Raw genomic sequence first — 18,650 nt, 5'->3', positions numbered from 1 at the left:
TTCAGTTGACAATATCGTGCACTTGTCAAAAAGGGCCGCGCTATCCGGATTCATTGGGACGTCCAAACCTCCCATTGAGGTTGACGTTTAAAATGGTTAAGGTAAGGGTTAAGCCGTTAAGGTTAGAGTTTTATAAGGGTAAGGGTAGGGGTTTAGCATATGGACGTCCCAAGGATACCAGATAGCACTAATCATGTTAAAAAGCACCTGTGGAGTGCGGTAATGCCTGCAAATACCCCGGAATTTTTAAATGCGAAAGATAATTGATTGTGTCAGTAAAATATACACAATCATGCTGACCATTAATTGAATAATAAAAATCTAAAAACGAGCATTTTATTTAATTATTTTTAGAGCGCTATCTAGAGAGTGAAAGCGCCTGCGCCTCATAGGTAGACTGCTAGAGGATGCTGCCAGCTGTCGTGGCATAAATTCAACCCTCCGCCCCGCATGAGTTTCACCTCCAGCGTGGAGTGGACCTGCAAGCTGTTAATTGTAGCCTACCTGCTGCTCAAGAAAGATGAAAGCTTCACACAGTTTTCTTCACCTTCTTTGGCTATTTTTTGTTAAAATTTACGCGTCCAGTGATTTGCCCATATGCAAAGAGGTAAGGAGCATGGAATGATAAATTGCCTTTTAACATAATTGTGACTAATTGACTGTATTTTCACCCATATGGCTTAACAATTACATAAAGTGCACTTCATTAGGTAACCTAAACAAAACCTATTGCATTGCTTCACATAATTGTACATTTTGTATAACTCGTCTAAACTGTAACGTTTCTATTAACTAGCTGGGAATTTCTACAGAATAATTGCAAACATTTTCCTGTAGTTTTCAATGCCGTCTTTTAAAAATACATGATCCATCCTTTTATGGTCCATTATGAAAAGCATATTGACTGATCAGTTGGAGCAGAACTCATTCATATTGACATACACGTTGTCTGATGTAGCCTACGTCTCAGTTAGTAACCTCTGAATTTGACCTCCATAAATGCACTACACTGTAAACAACGAGCCATCATACGTGAAGATGATCTAGAAACCTGATCGTATTTGAAGAAGTACCCTTCACACAATTAGTAGGAATATTTTATGAGTAATAGACGTTTGCTATTGTAGGCTTTATGGAAATATGATGCAAAAAGCAATGAGTTATCACAACCATAGAATTCAAAACAGTCACACATGGCTGAGTGGCCAGTTATAGGACAGAATAAATGCAAAGCTGTTGGTATGTCTGTTAGAATTCTGATGTAATATTATGGTATTTCAAGATAGTGGGGGTCAGTTTTAAAAAAAACCTGTTGTATCACACTTTTCAGCATGGGGGGTAGGAGAAGGAGTCTTGGTGGTAGAGGTGCTGAACTGTGCCCCTAGACCTAATCAACAGGCCAACTGTTCTCTATTTATTTTATTTTAAGCGCTGAGGTCAAATGTAATCATTTTAAAACTCTGTTGAACCATCATCAACCCCATACACACATTCACTCTGAGGTAGCCTATACAGAAATTAACCGTAAAAACAATAGATGCCTAATTTTCTACTTTCCTAAAGAGTTTGTCAATGTCATGTTATCTGAATTCAGTACTGCAGAGCTCCCGTACTCAACAGACCGACTGCAGGCCAGATCTGGACCAAGAACGGGGTCAATACGGACCATGGGTCCCAAATAAAAAATAAATAAATAAAACATTTTCAAATAAAAACATTTATTCGTCATACACACGTTTTTAGCAGATGTTATTGCGGGTGTAGGGAAATGTTTGTTTTGGGGGGCGAACTCAGTCGGGCTTCCACCCCAGTATCATATGAACACACATAAGACATGGCAAAATGTGTAGAATTGTAGGAAATTAGCATTAAAACTACAAAATGTTCTCTCTGTCAACAAGAGGGGTGGTGAACAGTTTGGGGTCGCATGGGTTGTGAGGTGGGGGTTTGTTATCACGCTGATGAATGACAATATCCATTCAGACCGTTCTTTTCCACCTAGGAAATCTGTGAGACCGGACTGTCTCACATAGTACTTGAGTACCCCTGCTGTAGAGGCTTCTGCTAGCAGCATTTCTCTTATGGACATGTGTTACACTGGTATGGCGTCAGTTAGTTTGGTGTTGCTTACATAGCCTTTATTAGTCATAGTCAGATGCCTGTGTGTGTGCAACAGTTTTCTGCCTTAAACAAGTCCTTAGTTCTCCAGTTAACAACTCTCCTGGCTGTAGTCTACTTTCTCTTCTTACTATTTGCATAACTACTGTGGTGTTTGATAATGCCTAGGCATTTCTTGTATCAATAGCGTTGTTGCTGGGGTGTGAATGGAGAGCTGATATGCACCATGCTTGCTGGTATTGGAAGTTGTCAACATATATATGACCCATACATTATTCCTTGTTTGGGTTAACAAGGTTACATAAAGACTTCATAGCACATTCTTAAGTCATACGTAACACATTCATAAGCTGTACACATTTCATGAATGCTTAGCAAAATCAGCTGGAGCAAAAACAGTTTATAGTAGAACTAACATCCCCAAGTGACTTGGCATCATGATTAGGCCCATGTAAGGACAATGTGTTCCAGGAAACCTACAGCCACCTTTACCCCAAGGTGAGAGAGCTTAGAGGCAGATTAAGTTGAAGGGACACCATGGCTGACTGATTCATCAGAATGATTTGTTTTCTGACAGTACCTGTGTGTGTGTGCCTGTGAGACCATGAGGAGACAGGGTCACAATGTCCCGTTGCCACGGTTTACTCATGTTTTTATGAACAAGGAGTATTACATTTGAGCCAGGCAGAGCACATCTTCAATTCATGAATTTTCATTTTATCCATCAACGGTTCACTTTCACTCCCTCTCCCACTGTCTCTCTCCTCTCTCTTTCTCTCTGTCTCTCTCTCTCTTCTTCTACCTCTCTGTCTCCCTCCCCTCTCCCTCCCTCTTCTCCTCCCACTCACTCCCCTTATCTCTAAAACAAAAGCTAATGTAGCTGCACTAATAAAAAACAGAAGTGTGTTAGAGGGAACATTTGTCTGCTGGTTGTTAACTATTAATCCTACATGGTCCAGAGTGGGGGTTAGGTTTACTCTGCAAAGTGGTCTTGTTCTACAGTGCAATACTATTGAACAGAGTCCTATGGGCCCTGGTTAAAAGTAGTGCACTAGGTTGGGAATAGAGTGCCATTTGAGACGTAGCCCAGTAATTCTTCACATATATGGCCCAATGGCCTATTTAGATGCCTTGACTTTCAACCCTGTACTAGCCTTGCTTGTCAGGACTCACGGCACTCCACAGTGGCTATGAGAAGATCCTGAGTGCCAGTCCATTTCTGCTGTCTTGCCAACCCCTTATGGAATTATCATGTCAGTGAGTGACAAGGAGTTGGAATGATAGTACAAACATACTCTATCTGGGACCAGGCTAGGAAGAGACAGTACTCTTCTGTATATTCTCAGTATGCATTTTATATTCTGCTTACTGACTCACTGCTTACATCTTCTAAGTAAAGAGTACTCCTACGATGACGTTATGATGGGAGGGCTACACCTACAGCAACCTTTGTCGAAGGAAGACTTAACGTTTCTATCACACCTATAGCAAAGCCACTTGAAACAAACAAGACATCTTATGTTGCCTGTCCTCTGTCTGTAGTTGTAATGACTTGCTAAGAGATGATTGCAATGAGTTGTTGACAGAAGGGTTGGCCTGGTCTGCAGCTTTTCCATCTTTTTCCTTGGCTACTAAATAAGTCAATAACCCCAAGGTGAGGGAGATTAAGACAACAGGTGAGGCAGCAGCCTCTTGACTGCGCAAATATTGATCCGATCCTTCTATTTGGAAAGGGGGTTGGTCTAGTTTAGAGGGAAATTTGGCTGAAGGTAATGCATTATGTTGAGAAGTCATGTGTATTGGCCAGTTATACAATTTTTTAAGTCAGTTAAATCAGTCAAAATGTATTATTTCACAAATTTTAGACTCTCTGAGCATGATTACAATGGTAAAATGGTCCATCAAAATGAATATGAGTTTATTTAGGAGTTGACTTGAATATACTCTGAATGGATATCTGTGAATTAGGTCATAACCTGTGTGATGTCATGTTCCAAAAAGTCCCAATACACTGATCTCAAACTAGTACACTCTACCTACTTTTCAAAAACTAGTGTCACCATTAGAGGACTACCTTGTGAGCATTTCATCCATTGTTCAGGCTCTATACACAAAGTATATATAAATACCTGAGAAGTGTGAGTCTGTGTGTGTTTTTTCTTGCAGTCCGACTACCACTTTGAGTACACAGACTGCGATGTGCTGGGGTCTCGATGGAGGGTGGCGGTGCCCAACAAACCAGACACGTGCACAGGCCTCCCTGACCCTGTCAAGGGCACACAGTGTAGTGAGTACCCTACCTACCTACCTACCTACCTACCTACCTACCTACCTACCTACCTACCTACCTACCTACCTACCTACCTACCTACCTACCTACCTACCTACCTACCTACCCTACCCTACCCTACCCTACCCTACCCTACCCTACCCTACCCACCCTACCTTGCTCTACTTTCATACTATGTATTCATACTATGTACTAACTATACTATATAACACCCTTCACACAATCCAATATCACAGTCATTAAAGGTATACCCTTATTACAACTCTCTACATGCAGTACACAGTTTCAAGGTAAGTCTCAGTCTTTCTCTTGATACTTCACCTTCTCCCTCACCTCCTTTTCAAAATGTCGGAGGTAAGTGTCGGAGGTAAGTGAGGAGACCATTGGAGGACATCTTCTCCTCAGAACCTATGACGTTTTGAAGAGGCGGGGAGAGAGGATGTGAGGAGCAAAGAAAGGACTATTGAGATGCACCCACAGTGTCTTCCTGGCCTGCACTAGTCTCATCCCTCTCTTCTCTCCCCCCCCCCCAGCGTTCTCCTGCAGCGAGGGGGAGTTCCTGGACATGAGAAGCCAGGAGTGTCAGAAGTGTTCTGGTGGGACCTACTCTCTGGGGACGGGCGTGGCCTTCGATGAGTGGGACAGCATGCCGGCTGGCTTCATCTCACACGGGATGAACATGAACATAGCTGACATCTACACCAACTGCTCAAAGTCAGTATCTCTCTCTGTCTTGCTTACAGCGGGTGTGGGAAGAGAGTAGTAACTCTTCATCTCAAGCTTCGGTTATTTTATGGCCATTTACATCAGCCTGGTCCCAGATCTGTACAGCCAATTCCTGATGGCAAGACAGTACAAACCGATCTGGGACCAGGCTACCTTTCTACACAGCCGCATACTGTTTAGTGCATTGGAAGACACCCTTATTTTGGTTACTATTTATCTCAACCTTTAGAGCTACTGTCTATTTCTAACAGTATTTGTCTCTTTTGTCTTCCGCTATAGCTCGACCTGGATACCGAAAGGCGACTACATTGCCTCGAACATAGATGAGTGCACCTCTACCTTGTCCTACGCGGTGAGCCTGAAGAAAGCAGGCACTGTGTCCTTTGAGTACTTCTACCCAGACAACACCATCTTCTTTGAATTCTACGTGAGTGTTGCATGTTCTATGTTTTAAGTGTTCTATGTGAGTGTTCCATGATGATACTCTTCATTCATTCCAATGGACAGAGCTACGTGATGTGCTCCTCAATCGATCTCCATCATCTCCGTGCTATCTAAACGAGTAACTGTAATGAACTCAACTGTGTGTGTGTCAGGCAGCAATGTAATATTGATCTCCTCGCACTGTCTTGTCCTCCGTCCAGGTTCAGAATGACCAGTGCGAGTCCACAGACTCTGAGGGTCGCTGGATGAGGACCTCAGAGAAAGACTGGACTCCCCACAATGTGAGTCTTACTAATATAGCCCCCACATGTCCATACACTGAGCATGGTGGGGTGGGTGACCCTAATCTCAGAACCTTAAACCAAATCTTATCTGCGCGAGCTATGCTAATGTCTATTAACAAATTAAGGGGGTTTATGTATGACCCCGACGGTTTCTCTCGCTCTCTGTCTCTGTCCAGTTGAAGCTGAATCGAGGCAACAACGTGCTCTACTGGAGGACCACGTCTTTTGCACTGGTGGGCAGTGCTGTCAAACCTGTGCTGCTTCGCAACATTGCTATCTCAGGTACTATACAGCAGTCATCAATGTCATCATTTTGTATCCTGAATTGTTAGCAGATTGCCCTCCCTTGTTTATTTAGGCTTGATTATGATACCCCGGCAGGAATATTTGAATCATTAGTCAAAACATTTGAGCAATTTGTCGACCCAACACCTAGCAAACTCGTCAAGAGATTAGGATCTCTTGGTGTTACGGTTTGACAGTCGCTGGACCGAGGTTTACTTCCCGGTTGGGGCCACCCCTCAAAAGTGCTGCAATGTGAAAAACTGTAAAGCTAAGATGCACACCTCTTTTTACTCTTGTTTCTGTTAATCATTACTGATTGGTAATCGTCCTTCTCCTCCAGGGGTTGCCTATACGTCAGAGTGTTTCCATTGTAAACCTGGGACCTACAGCGCCAAGCCAGGCTCTGCTCACTGTACCCCCTGCCCTGCTGACTCCTACTCCAACAAGGGAGCCACGGTGTGCCAGCAGTGTGAAGTAGACAAATATGCAGGTATGTTTGCATTCTAGCACCAACTACGTTACCAGTCCAAAAGTTTAGATACACCTACTCATTTTTTACAATTTTCTACATTATAGAATAATAGTGAAGACAAAAACTATGAAATAACACATATTGAATCATGTAGTAACCAAAAACGTGTTAAACAAATAAAATATATTTTATATTTGAGATTCTTCAAATAGCCACCCTTTCCCTTGATGACAGCTTTGCACACTCTTGGCATTCTCTCAACTAGCTTCATGAGGAATGTTTTTCCAACAGTTTTGAAGGAGTTCCCACATATTCTGAGCACTTGTTGGCTGCTTTTCCTTCACTCTGCGGTCCAACTCATCCCAAAACATCTCAATGAGGTCGGGTGATTGTGGAGACCAGGTCATCTGATGCAGCACTCCCTCACTCTCCTTGGTCAAATATCCCTTACACAGCCTGGAGGAGGGTTTGGGGTCATTGTCCTGTTGAAAAACAAATGATAGTCCTTCTAAGTGCAAAACAGATGAGATGAAGTATCGCTGCAGAATGCTGTGGTAGCCATGCTGTTTAAGTGTGCCTTGAATTCTAAATAAATCACTGACAGTGTCACCAGCAAAGCACGCCCACACTATCACACCTCTTCCTCCATGCTTCACGGTGGGAACCACACATGCAGAGAATAACCCTTCACCTACTCTGCGTCTCACATAGACACGGCGGTTGGAACCAAAAATCTCAAATTTGGACTCAAATTTGGATTTCCACCGGTCTAATGTCCATTGCTCGTGTTTCTTGACCCAATCAAGTCTCTTCTTCTTATTGGTGTCCTTTAGTAGTGGTTTCTTTTCAGCAATTCGACCATGAAGGCCTGCTTGTCACGCAGTCTCCTCTGAACAGTTGATGTTGAAATGTGTCTGTTACTTGAACTCTGTGAAGCATTTATTTGGGCTGCAATCTGAGGCTGGTAACCAATGAACTTATCCTCTTGGTCTTGCTTTCCTGTGTCGGTCCTCATGAGAGCCAGTTTCATCATAGCATTTTATGTTTTTTGCGACTGCACAAAGAAACTTTCAAAGTTCTTGACATTTTCAGGATTGATTGACCTTCATGTCTTAAAGTAATGATGGACTGTCATTTCTCTTTGCTTATTTGAGCTGTTATTGACATAATATGAATTTGTTTTTTCCCCAAATAGGGCTATCTTCTGTATACCAACCCTACCTTGTCACAACACAACTGATTTGTCTCAAACACATTTTTTTAAATAAAGAAAAACCCTGGAATGAATAGGTGTGTACAAACTTTGACTGGTACTACATACAGTTGAAGTGGGAAGTTTACATACACCTTAGCCAAATACATTTAAACACAGTTTTTCACAATTCCTGACATTTAATCCTAGTAAAAATTCCCTGTCTTAGGTCAGTTTGGATCCCCAATTTATTTTAAGAATGTGAAATGTCAGAATAATAGTTGAGAGAATGATTTATTTCAGCTTTTATTTATTTCATCACATTCCCAGTGGGTCAGAAATGTACATACACTCAATTAGTCTTTGGTAGCATTGCCTTTAAATTGTTTAACTTGGGTAAAACGTTTCGGGCAGCCTTCCACAAGCTTCCCACTATAAGTTGGGTAAATCTTGGCCCATTCCTCCTGACAGAGCTGGTGTAACTGAGTCAGGTTTTTATGCCTCCTTGCTCGCACATGCTTTTTCAGTTCTGCCCACAAATGTTCTATAGGATTGAGGTCAGGGCTTTGTGATGGCCACTCCAATACCTTGACTTTGTTGTCCTTAAGCCATTTTGCAACAACTTTGGAAGTATGCTTCTTGACTGATGTCTTGAGATGTTGCTTCAATATATCCACATAATTTTCCTACCTCATGATGCCATCTATTTTGTGAAGTGCACCAGTCCTGCAGCAAAGCACCCCCACAACATGATGCTGCCACCCCCGTGCTTCACGGTTGAGATGGTGTTCTTCGGCTTGCAGGCCTCCCCCTTTTTCCTCCAAACATAACGATGGTCATTATGGCCAAACAAGTTCTATTTTTGTTTCATTAGACCAGAAGACATTTCTCCAAAAAGTACGATCTTTGTCCCCATGTGCAGTTGCAAACTGTAGTCTGGCTTTTTTATGGCGGTTTTGGAGTAGTGGCATCTTCCTTGCTGAGCGGCCTTTCAGGTTTTGTCGATATAGGACTCGTTTTACTGTGGAAATAGATACTTTTGTACCTGTTTCCTCCAACATCATCACAAGGTCCTTTGCTGTTCTGGGATTGATTTGCACTTTTCGCACCAAAGTACGTTTATCTCTAGGAGACAGAACGCGTCTCCTTCCTGAGCAGCGTGACGGCTGCGTGGTCCCATGGTGTTTATACTTGCGTACTATTGTTTGTACAGATGAACGTGGTACCTTCAGGTGTTTGGAAATTGCTCCCAAGGATGAACCAGACTTGTGGAGGTCTACAATTATTTTTCTGAAGTCTTGGCTGATTTCTTTTGATTTTTCCATGATGTCAAGCAAAGAGGCACTGAGTTTGAAGATAGGCCTTGAAATACATCCACAGGTACACCTCCAATTGACTCAAATTATGTCAATTAGCCTATCAGAAGCTTCTCAAGCCATGACCTCATTTTCTGGAATTTTCCAAGCTGTTAAAAGACACAGTCAACTTTGTGCATGTAAACTTCTGACTTACTGGAATTGTGATACAGTGAATTATAAGTGAAATAATGTCTGTCTGTAAACAATTGTTGGAAAAATGACTTGTGTCATGCACAAAGTCCTAACCGACTTTCCAAAACTATAGTTTGTTAACAAGAAATTTGTGGAGTGGTTGAAAAATTATTTTAATGACTCCAACCTAAGTGTAAGTAAACTAGATATTTCTCCCTGTTACAACCGCTTGAATAGTGGATTGCTCATTTGCAAGTCACCACACACATTTGTAATTTATGCAAATATACTGTATATGCTCTTGGTTCAGTTAAATGCACAGGCTGTGTGGTTGGTTGACTTAGTCTAAGTGTGTATGGTATCTCTGGATCTTAATGGTGGTTGTGTTTTTCTCCTGCCTCCTGGCGGTTTTCCCCTGGGTCGTGTTCAGTAGGGTACACCGTCACAAAATGTTTAGCAACAGAACACAAAAATCTGTTTTGTTATTGGACAAGTTCATGCACTACCACTCTGTTTCGAAATGTGACTGAACACAACCTACTGAACACAACCTTGGTTTCCTTGTTCAAACTCTTCTTCCAGAGGCCGGATCAGGGAGCTGCAAGCGGAGGCCTGCATGTACCACCAGTGACTACTTCTACACACACACCCCATGTGACTCCAAAGGACAGGTAATACTATGGGAAAAGTAAATGAGAAAGTAAATGAAGCTGACTGACAATGCTGTTCTTATGTGAGCAGTCAGTTGGTTTTTCATGGCTCAGGTCACTGCAGTGACCACCAGCTGGAGTTGGTATCAGCTTTCCTTACATATTAATTTCCTGTTTAGCCCTGACAGGTTCTATTCAACCAGTATGTGCTCAGTCATGATGATTATCCATAATGTAGCATATATACAGTACCAGTCAAAAGTTTGGACACACCTTCTCATTCCAGGGTTTTTCTTTATTTGTAAGATGTTCTAAATTGTAGAATAAGAGTGAAGACATCAAAACTATGAAATAACACATATGGAATCATGTAGTAACCAAAAAAGTGTTTAAAAAAATCAAAATTTGTTTTATATTTGAGATTCTTCAAAGTAGCCACCCTTTGCCTTGATGACAGCTTTGCACAGTCTTGGCATTCTCTCAACCAGCTTCATGAGGTAGTCACCTGGAATGCATTTCAATTAACAGGTGTGCCTTGTTAAAAGCGAATTTGTGGAATTTCTTTCCTTAATGCGTTTGAACCAATCAGTTGTGTTGTGACAAGGTAGGGGAGGTATACAGAAGATAGCCCTATTTGGTAAAAGACCAAGTCCATATTATGGCAAGAACAGCTCAAATAAGCAAAGAGAAATGACAGTCCATCATAACTTTAAGACATGGTCAGTCAATCCTGAAAATGTCAAGAACTTTGAAAGTTTCTTCAATTGCAGTCACAAAAACCGTCAAGCGCTATGATGAAACTGGCTCTCATGAGGACCACCACAGGAATGGAAGACACAGAGTTACCTCTGCTGCAGAGGATAAGTTCATTAGAGTTACCAGCCTCAGAAATCAGCAATTAACTGCACCTCAGATTGCAGCCCAAATAAATGCTTCACGGAGTTCAAGTAACAGACACATCTCAACATCAACTGTTCGGAGGAGACTGCTTCAAGGTCGATTTGTTGCAAAGAAACCGTGACTAAAGGACACCAATAAGAAGGAAAGACTTGCTTGGTCCAAGGAACATGAGCAATGGACATTAGACCAGTGGAAAGCTGTCCTTTGGTCTTATGAGTCCAAATTTGAGATTTTTGGTTCCAACCGCTGCCTTTGTGAGACGGATGATTTCTGCATGTGTGTTTCCCACTGTGAAGCATGGAGGAGGAGGAGATGTGATGCTGTGGGAGTGCTTTGCTGGTGACACGGGCAGTGATTTATTTCGAATTCAAGGCACACTTAATGGCTACCACAGCATTCTGCAGCGGTACGCCATCCCATTTATTTTTCAATAGGACTATGACCCAAAACACATCTCAAGGCTGTGTAAGGGCTGTTTGACCAAGAAGGAGAGTGATGGAGTGCTGCATCAGATGATCTGGCCTCCACAATCACCCGACCTCAACCCAATTAAGATGGTTTGGGACAAGTTGGACCGCAGAGTGAAGGAAAAGCAGCTAACAAGTGCTCAGCATATGTGGGAACTCCTTCAAGACTCTTGGAAAATAATTCCAGCTCATGAAGCTGGTTGAGAGAATGCCAAGAGTGTGCAAAGCTGTTATCAAGGGTGGCTACTTTGAAGAATCTCAAATATAAAATATATTTTGATTTGTTCACCACCTTTTTGGTTACTACATGATTCCATATGTCTTAGTTCATCGTTTTTATGTCTTCACTATTATTCTACAATGTAGAAAATAGTAAAAATAAAGAAAAACCCTTGAATGAGTAGGTGTGTTCAAACTTTTGACTGGTACTGTACATTGATGTGATATGTGGTTATTTTACCTCACTTAGTTGATTACACCTATTATACATGAATAAGAGTGTCTGCTAAATGACTAAAATGTAAATGTAATTCATAACTCTTGCTGTGTTTCTTAGACCCAGCTGATGTACAAGTGGATCGAGCCAAAGATCTGTAGTGAGATTGTTGAAGGGACCGTGGATAACAGTACTGGAGGAGCGGTGAAGCTACCAGCCTCTGGACAGATGGAGACCTGCCCTCCCTGTAACCCTGGCTTCTCTGTCACCAACACCTCAGGCTGCGAACCCTGTCCTCACGGATCCTACTCCAATGGAACAGGTGGGAAAACCCCTCCTCAACGATTGATGAAATGTATTAACGGAAATAGACATTATTGTGCTATGTTTTGTGCTAGGTGCTAACTTACGCCAATGTTTTTATGCTGTCTGATCTTTTGTCACATTAATTATTTACTTAATCCTCTATGTCCCCTTTGGGACATAAGACCACTTTGGCACAAATGTAAACCCATTTTAACTGTAGCTCTCAATCCCTCATGTCCATATCCAGCCTGTGCTGATTGCTTGAGGGCCGCTGGTGGGCAACAAACCCTCTACGGTCTCTTTATCCAAAACTCTCTATCCATACTCTATGTGCAGCCTGTGCAGAGTGTCCTGTCGGAACAGAGCCGGTGGTGGGCTTTGAGTACAAGTGGTGGAACAAGATGCCCGACAACATGAGGAGCTCTGTCTACAGCCGGGAGTACAGCGACTCAGCCAGGAGCACGGGCAAGGGACACTAATACCTTTTTCGCTCTACTGAGGCAAACCAAGCCAAGTTGTAATGGGCTGGCCTAGTTATGAATAAGCAATAGTTACAGTGGACTCAAGAGCACTGGTACATATGTAAAGGACTCAAATACCCTTTTAACACTGTCACGCTGACCCGAACCGCACTGTGGTGATTTTGGTGTGTAACCAGGACCGCTGGTACAGCTCTGCTTGGCTCGGTTTGGCTAAATTCAGCAGTGTGAATAAGGCCTACTTTTGAATGAGCAGTCATACAGTAATTTACTTGATCCTGAGTGTTGCATTGGACGTGATGTGCACTCTCTGTTGGTGGTCTGTGAAGTTATTGATTGTTGATCTGTTGTCGTGACTGACAGGATGGGAGGTGGCAGGAGAGTACATCTACACCACCCAAGGGGATCTGGACTCTGACTACATGATGCTCTCACTCACTGTCCCTGGATACAGGTAGGGCTCACAGGGTCAATCTGTGGAAGTTACAACAAAACACCCGAATGAAACTGCTTATGAATGGGTTATGCATGAATTATGAATGTGTTATAAAGTCCTTTATATAGGTACCCTTCTAAAAAAAAAGGGTTACCCTTGAATTGAACATATTTGCATAATTACTGTATGTGTAATGTTACAGTATATGTGTTGTACAGTAGGTGTCATGTATTGATGCGGCTGTAGTAAAAAAATAAAAATTGTAAATAGAAGTTACCTTAAGTATTTTCTGTCTCCCTAGGTTGCCTCACTCGGTGGCTAAAGATGATGAGAGGAGTGAACTGTCGCGGATCTCCTTTGTCTTTGAGACCCAGTGCACCGCTGATTGTACCCTCTACTTTATGGCGGTGGGAGAGAATATCTAATGCCACACTTCATGCAACAATTTAAAGTATTTGTAGTCACATAGTGCATTTTGGTTAATCCGTATTCAAGACCTACAGAGTTGTAACATTGATGTAAACAAAAATACAGATTCTGTGGCCCCGTATGGAAAATGGATGAAATATAAGGGTTCTTCTTGTTCTTTTCCCAGGGTTACAGTGAGAGGACCAATGACATGGTGGAGCACTGGAGTGGCACGACCAGGAAACAGTCCTACTCCTACCTAGTGAAGAGCAACAGCACCGTCAGCTTTACCTGGGGCTTCCAACGCACCCAAGCCTACAGTGAGGTGAGATAGATGGACACAGACACACTCACACTCAACACACTTAGATCCATGGACATTTCAGCCGTTTCATTGCCGAGCTTTCCATCACAGAAAGTGGACCTTTACCTGAGGGTCAACACGCCCCATGTCTTCCGAAACACTAACACATCTCTGCCGACAATGCATGACTCAACTCCACAATAACATTTCAGCCCCTTATGAAGGAGTGATGTGTGTATGACTAGTGTGCCATAGCCTTCCATACTCTGTGAGTACTGTCCCTAACTTCTCCTCAGGTGAGGCAGTACAGCAGTGACTTTGCCAAGATGTACACTGTCCAAATCACCAACGTGGTGGGTGGTGTGGCCTCTCAGTGTCGCCACTGTGCCTTGGGCTCCGGGTCGGCCTCAGAATGCGTCCCCTGCCCTCCAGCCCACTACATGGTCAATGGGACAGGCGTGTGTAAGAGCTGCCCTCCCAACACCTTCATCAGGGCTGATCAGACTGTAGGGGAGGCAGCCTGTATCCACTGTGGACCCAATACGCACAGCAACAAGGTGAGGAAAGGGATCGACGACGAACTGAAGAACTGTTGTATTCGTGCATTGATCAGATAACGTAGGCCTTGCGCGTAAAGGTTTATAGCTGGGGACGGAACACAAATCAAAGTACTAATCAAGATCAATGCATCATTGTTGCATTTGTAAAGCCTGTGTTACACAATACTTATTTATTGTGTTTTGAAGGTGTGCCCATGATAATGCATTTCATTGTTTCCCCGATAATAGTAATACATTTGTGTCCATGATAATGTATGGTAATTCTGTTTCTCCCCCCATCCCCTCACAGGCCCACTCAGCCTGTGTTAGCGACTGTAGACTGGACCTGCAGTCCACTGGCGGAGGAGAGGTCCTCCAATATGACTTCACCCCCCTGGCTAACATCACCAGCTTCCAGAGCAGCCCACGTTTCACCAGTAAAGGCCTCCGATACTTCCACCAGTTCAGGGTCGGCCTCTGTGGAGAAGAGGTACGGCTGATGGATGCATATGGTTATATTTAGAATACACCTTTGGTCAATCTCAAAATGATTTTCCTCGCTTCCTTGCATCCTCTCTTCATACCTGATCAAAATGTCAGAGGAGAGCAAAGATCTCATCTTTCTATCTCCTCGAATGCTCTTCTCGCTTCCCTCTGACGCAAGGAAATAGGACGCAAGGAATGAAGAAAAATACCTTTGAGATTTACCCCTTGAAAACAGTAACGATGGTTACACAGAAACTCACATTAATGGTGATTCTCTGTTGTGACCCATGTAGGGCAGAGAGGTGGCGGTGTGCGTGGACAATGTGACAGAGAGCAGGAAGGAGGTCAGAGGTTACGCCTGTCAGTCCACTGTGGTGCCCTCTGAGGTCAGAGGTCAGAGTGTGGTGTCATCCCAACCCTTCACTATCGGTGACACACTCATTGGTAAGAGATCAAGCTTTACTCCATGGTGCATCCCTCTCAAATAGCAATGGATACACACCAAAAATCACCTAGCTGGTAAAGGGGCTTGGGGACAGCTTTGCATGAAGCCAAGCATGCACATTAAATTACTATTGTCCATTTTCTTTGTTGGGTAACTTTACCAACTGATCATGATCAACAGGGTGGTGTACAGAAAACGCTGTCACCATTGCTGTGTCGATGTTTCTCCTCTCTTTCTTTAACATGTTCTGTTTCTGTCTGAAGGGGTTACTTCTGACACATCTCTGGATAGCATTGCCTCCCTTGAGAGCTCTTTCATTACCAAGTCCAACCTGCCTGATGTCATTTTCTACTACAGGTATCATCATCAATCTGGGTTTTCAAATAAAACAAATCTGTTAGTGTTCCAGGGGTGTTGTATACTTTCAAGCCAGTACTTTTGAAATGTTAATGCAGAGACATTCCATGTGTTCTAGTGGTGGCTATTTTGTTGTTCTACAATAGAGTACTGTCCCAACTCAGTACTATATAACCTCTCTTTATCTGCCAAAGGACTCTGTATTTAGAAGTCATATTATGTCCACCACAGGTCCAGTGAAACAACACAGGCATGTAAAAAGGGAAGGACGACTACCATCAGACTGAGATGTGATCCTACAGTGGCAGGAAAGGACCAGATTACACTCCCAAGGTATGGACTACTGTACATGACGAACTGACTGAAGGAAGCTATGGGGACTCTCAAAATGTGGCTGAACTGACAGACACGCTGATATTTGTACCGAGAGTGACTTCCTGTGGAATAATGGTGGAACTACAACTACTACACCACCTCAAATAAAGACTTGCTGTTACAGCTTAGCCTTGACCCCAGCTGGACTGTGTGATGTCTGGCAGACTACAGTGTGCTAAACTCTCCCAACCCCGAGTAAGAGCAGAGCGCCAACAGTTGCTTGGCGAATTTTAACATTTGATTCGGTCTTTGTTGTCCTGTCCAGTAAATGTTCAGAGGGGACGTGTGACGGTTGCTCCTTCCATTTCCTATGGCGGTCTCTGTATGCCTGTCCACTCTGTACAGAGAGCCACTACAGAGAGATAGTCAGCGCCTGCATTCAGGGAATACAGGTAAGATAGTACATTATTACAGAGTCCTGCTTTCTTACACTCTTCTCTTCTGGCTTTGGAGCATACGGCTACAAAAAGCTTCTACATCATGCCAGACAGTCCTTTGCAGCTTTTTGATTCTTAACTAGGCATGGTGTCTAATGTAGACTTGCGATAACACTATCAAAACAGCCAAATTGTACCAATGTGTTTGTGTGTCTCTCTCGCTCTCTCTTTCAGAGAACCACCTACGTGTGGCAGCAGCCCCTGCAGTGCACTGGTGGTGTGTCCCTTCCTGCCCAGACGGTCAGTGCCTGTGTGACCCTGGACTTCTGGCTGAAGGTCGGCGTGTCCACAGGGACGGTCGCTGCCATACTGCTCATCAGCATCAGCTGCTACTTCTGGAAGAGAACTCGCAAGTAAGATACAGTCTGTCTATGTGTGTGTGTTGTGTACACCTGTACATGCATGTGAGGAGTGACAGGAGTCTATTTGTGTGTGTGTGTGTGTGTGTGTATTCGTGCACCAGTGACGGTGTGTGGTTTTTCTCCCCTCCACATGCAGGCTGGAATATAAGTACTCCAAGCTGATGATGACTGCTGGAGATAAGGAGTGTGAGCTGCCTGCTGCAGACAGCTGTGCCATCATGGAGGGGGAAGATGCAGAGGACGACCTCATCTACCTCACCAAGAAATCCTTCTTCACGAAGATCAAGTCCTTCTCCAGAGAGGTGAGGCCAAAAAGGTGGTGATGTGATGTTTTTTTTAAATTTTTTAAACAGAAGTCCTCCTTATACAGGGAACTGGACACAATATCTATATCACTGTATGTGGTTTGTATACATATTTTGCATTGCAAAGATTTTGTTGTAATAAAATGCCTGACCTGTGTCTGTAATCATGTAACTCAAAACTCCAAGAGACATTGAAATTGCAATGGAAAGTAGTATATAACTTAGTTACTATCTTATCCATTAATGTTTTGATCACTCTAAAATGAGAACACCTGTATTTGATGTGTTTCCACAGAGATCGTCAGATGGATTTGACTCTGTTCCCCTGAAGTCATCATCAGGTTTGGAGATGGAGATGAGCTAGAGCGAGGATTCCCAAATGTTTTTTTTATGCCGCAGCGCCCTAAAAATGATAAGGCTCTGGTGGACCCCCCCCCCCAGTTTGGAAACCCCTGAGCTAGAAGAGTACATGAAACCTCCTTCAACCTCTGGATAAAGGAACACATATGGGATGTAATAATTATTCATTGAGTTGAAATGTAAAGAGCGTTGCAGATAGAAATGTATTAAATAGAGCTGACGATTTCCTGGACCCCATTCTACCTGTTCTACACAATTAGGGTTGCAAAATTCCCAGGTTTTCCAGAAATCCCAGGTGGAAGATTCCTGGAATCAGGAGGGAATAAGCAGGAAATCTGGGATTCCTCCAACCAGGATTTCTGGAAAACTTGGGATTTCTGGAAAATATGGGGAAAGTTACCAGAATTCTGCAACCCTATACACAATACATTTCTATTGGAACGTTCTGCAATGTTGCACCATCCTGAACAGTATGAATGTTGCTCCCCTCACTGCATAGCACCAATGGACAAGAAGCATATATTCTAAACCAAACAGAAAGGAATGAATGGAACAGCCGGAACATGATGGAAGTCTTTATAAGTTCACAGAGAGATGAACAGAGCAAACCTTTTGTTCAGAAACACTCAATTTAAACCCTCAACATCTCTGGGATGTTGCAAGGACTAGATAATGAGAATATGTTTTTCATCTGAAGTTATGTATTTGGTCATATCAAAACAAATGCTTGTTTCCAGGAGGAGAATGCATTTCTAATGAAATCGTGTTGGTGTTTTGGTGCTAATATGGACCGATTTGTTGCTCTGCTAATAGCAATACAGTTTGCAGCCATGTAGTGGGTACCTGATCTTTTATGGTGAGATTTATTTTCCACAATATTTTAGATATATTTTCACGAAACACGTGAACCTGTGCTTTTGTGCTTTTGTTGAATTAATTATGTCTTACAGTAACATGTGCATTTTCATTATTAAAGGCCATTATGGGTCTTCCTTATGACAATACAACATCTTTAAAATATATATATTTAAAAATAAATCCAACTGTCTGTTGCCAAAATTATTTGGTGAAAAGCATTACTGTATTTTATTTCTACTCCACTACTGGGGTATAGTTGTATTTGATTTGGAAATAGAGCCATTTACTTAATGTTTGATACATGTTTCATTTATTGAATCTTGAAAGTAATTTTCTTAGCATTAAATTCACTGTTTGTCTATGCTCTTAAATAAACTTATAAAAAAGGTTCTGTGAAAAAAAGACGTTTGTCCAAAGACATTACAGTATGAAGATATGC

The 18,650-nt window shown here is 42.7% G+C and overlaps 1 protein-coding gene across 1 annotated transcript; it reads left to right on the top strand.

Annotated features, from left to right (window-relative positions):
* The first annotated feature begins 388 nt into the window (after positions 1 to 388).
* elapor1 (endosome-lysosome associated apoptosis and autophagy regulator 1) lies at positions 389 to 18,613 on the top strand. The gene is made up of 22 exons (XM_021565754.3): positions 389 to 607; positions 4,285 to 4,405; positions 4,942 to 5,122; positions 5,414 to 5,561; positions 5,779 to 5,859; positions 6,039 to 6,144; positions 6,488 to 6,637; positions 9,884 to 9,972; positions 11,875 to 12,076; positions 12,397 to 12,525; positions 12,903 to 12,993; positions 13,277 to 13,382; positions 13,571 to 13,708; positions 13,984 to 14,244; positions 14,537 to 14,716; positions 15,006 to 15,156; positions 15,421 to 15,514; positions 15,746 to 15,847; positions 16,155 to 16,281; positions 16,501 to 16,679; positions 16,825 to 16,990; positions 17,289 to 18,613. Exons 1-22 carry the CDS (start codon positions 521 to 523, stop codon positions 17,355 to 17,357), a joined length of 2,958 nt encoding a protein of 985 aa, XP_021421429.3. The 5' UTR covers positions 389 to 520; the 3' UTR covers positions 17,358 to 18,613.
* The last annotated feature ends 37 nt before the right edge of the window (positions 18,614 to 18,650 follow it).

This window comes from Oncorhynchus mykiss, chromosome 16, assembly GCF_057628025.1.
Source record: "Oncorhynchus mykiss isolate SJ-2025 chromosome 16, ASM5762802v1, whole genome shotgun sequence".
NCBI lineage: Eukaryota > Metazoa > Chordata > Actinopteri > Salmoniformes > Salmonidae > Oncorhynchus > Oncorhynchus mykiss.
This window is presented reverse-complemented; position numbering and strand designations above follow the sequence as displayed.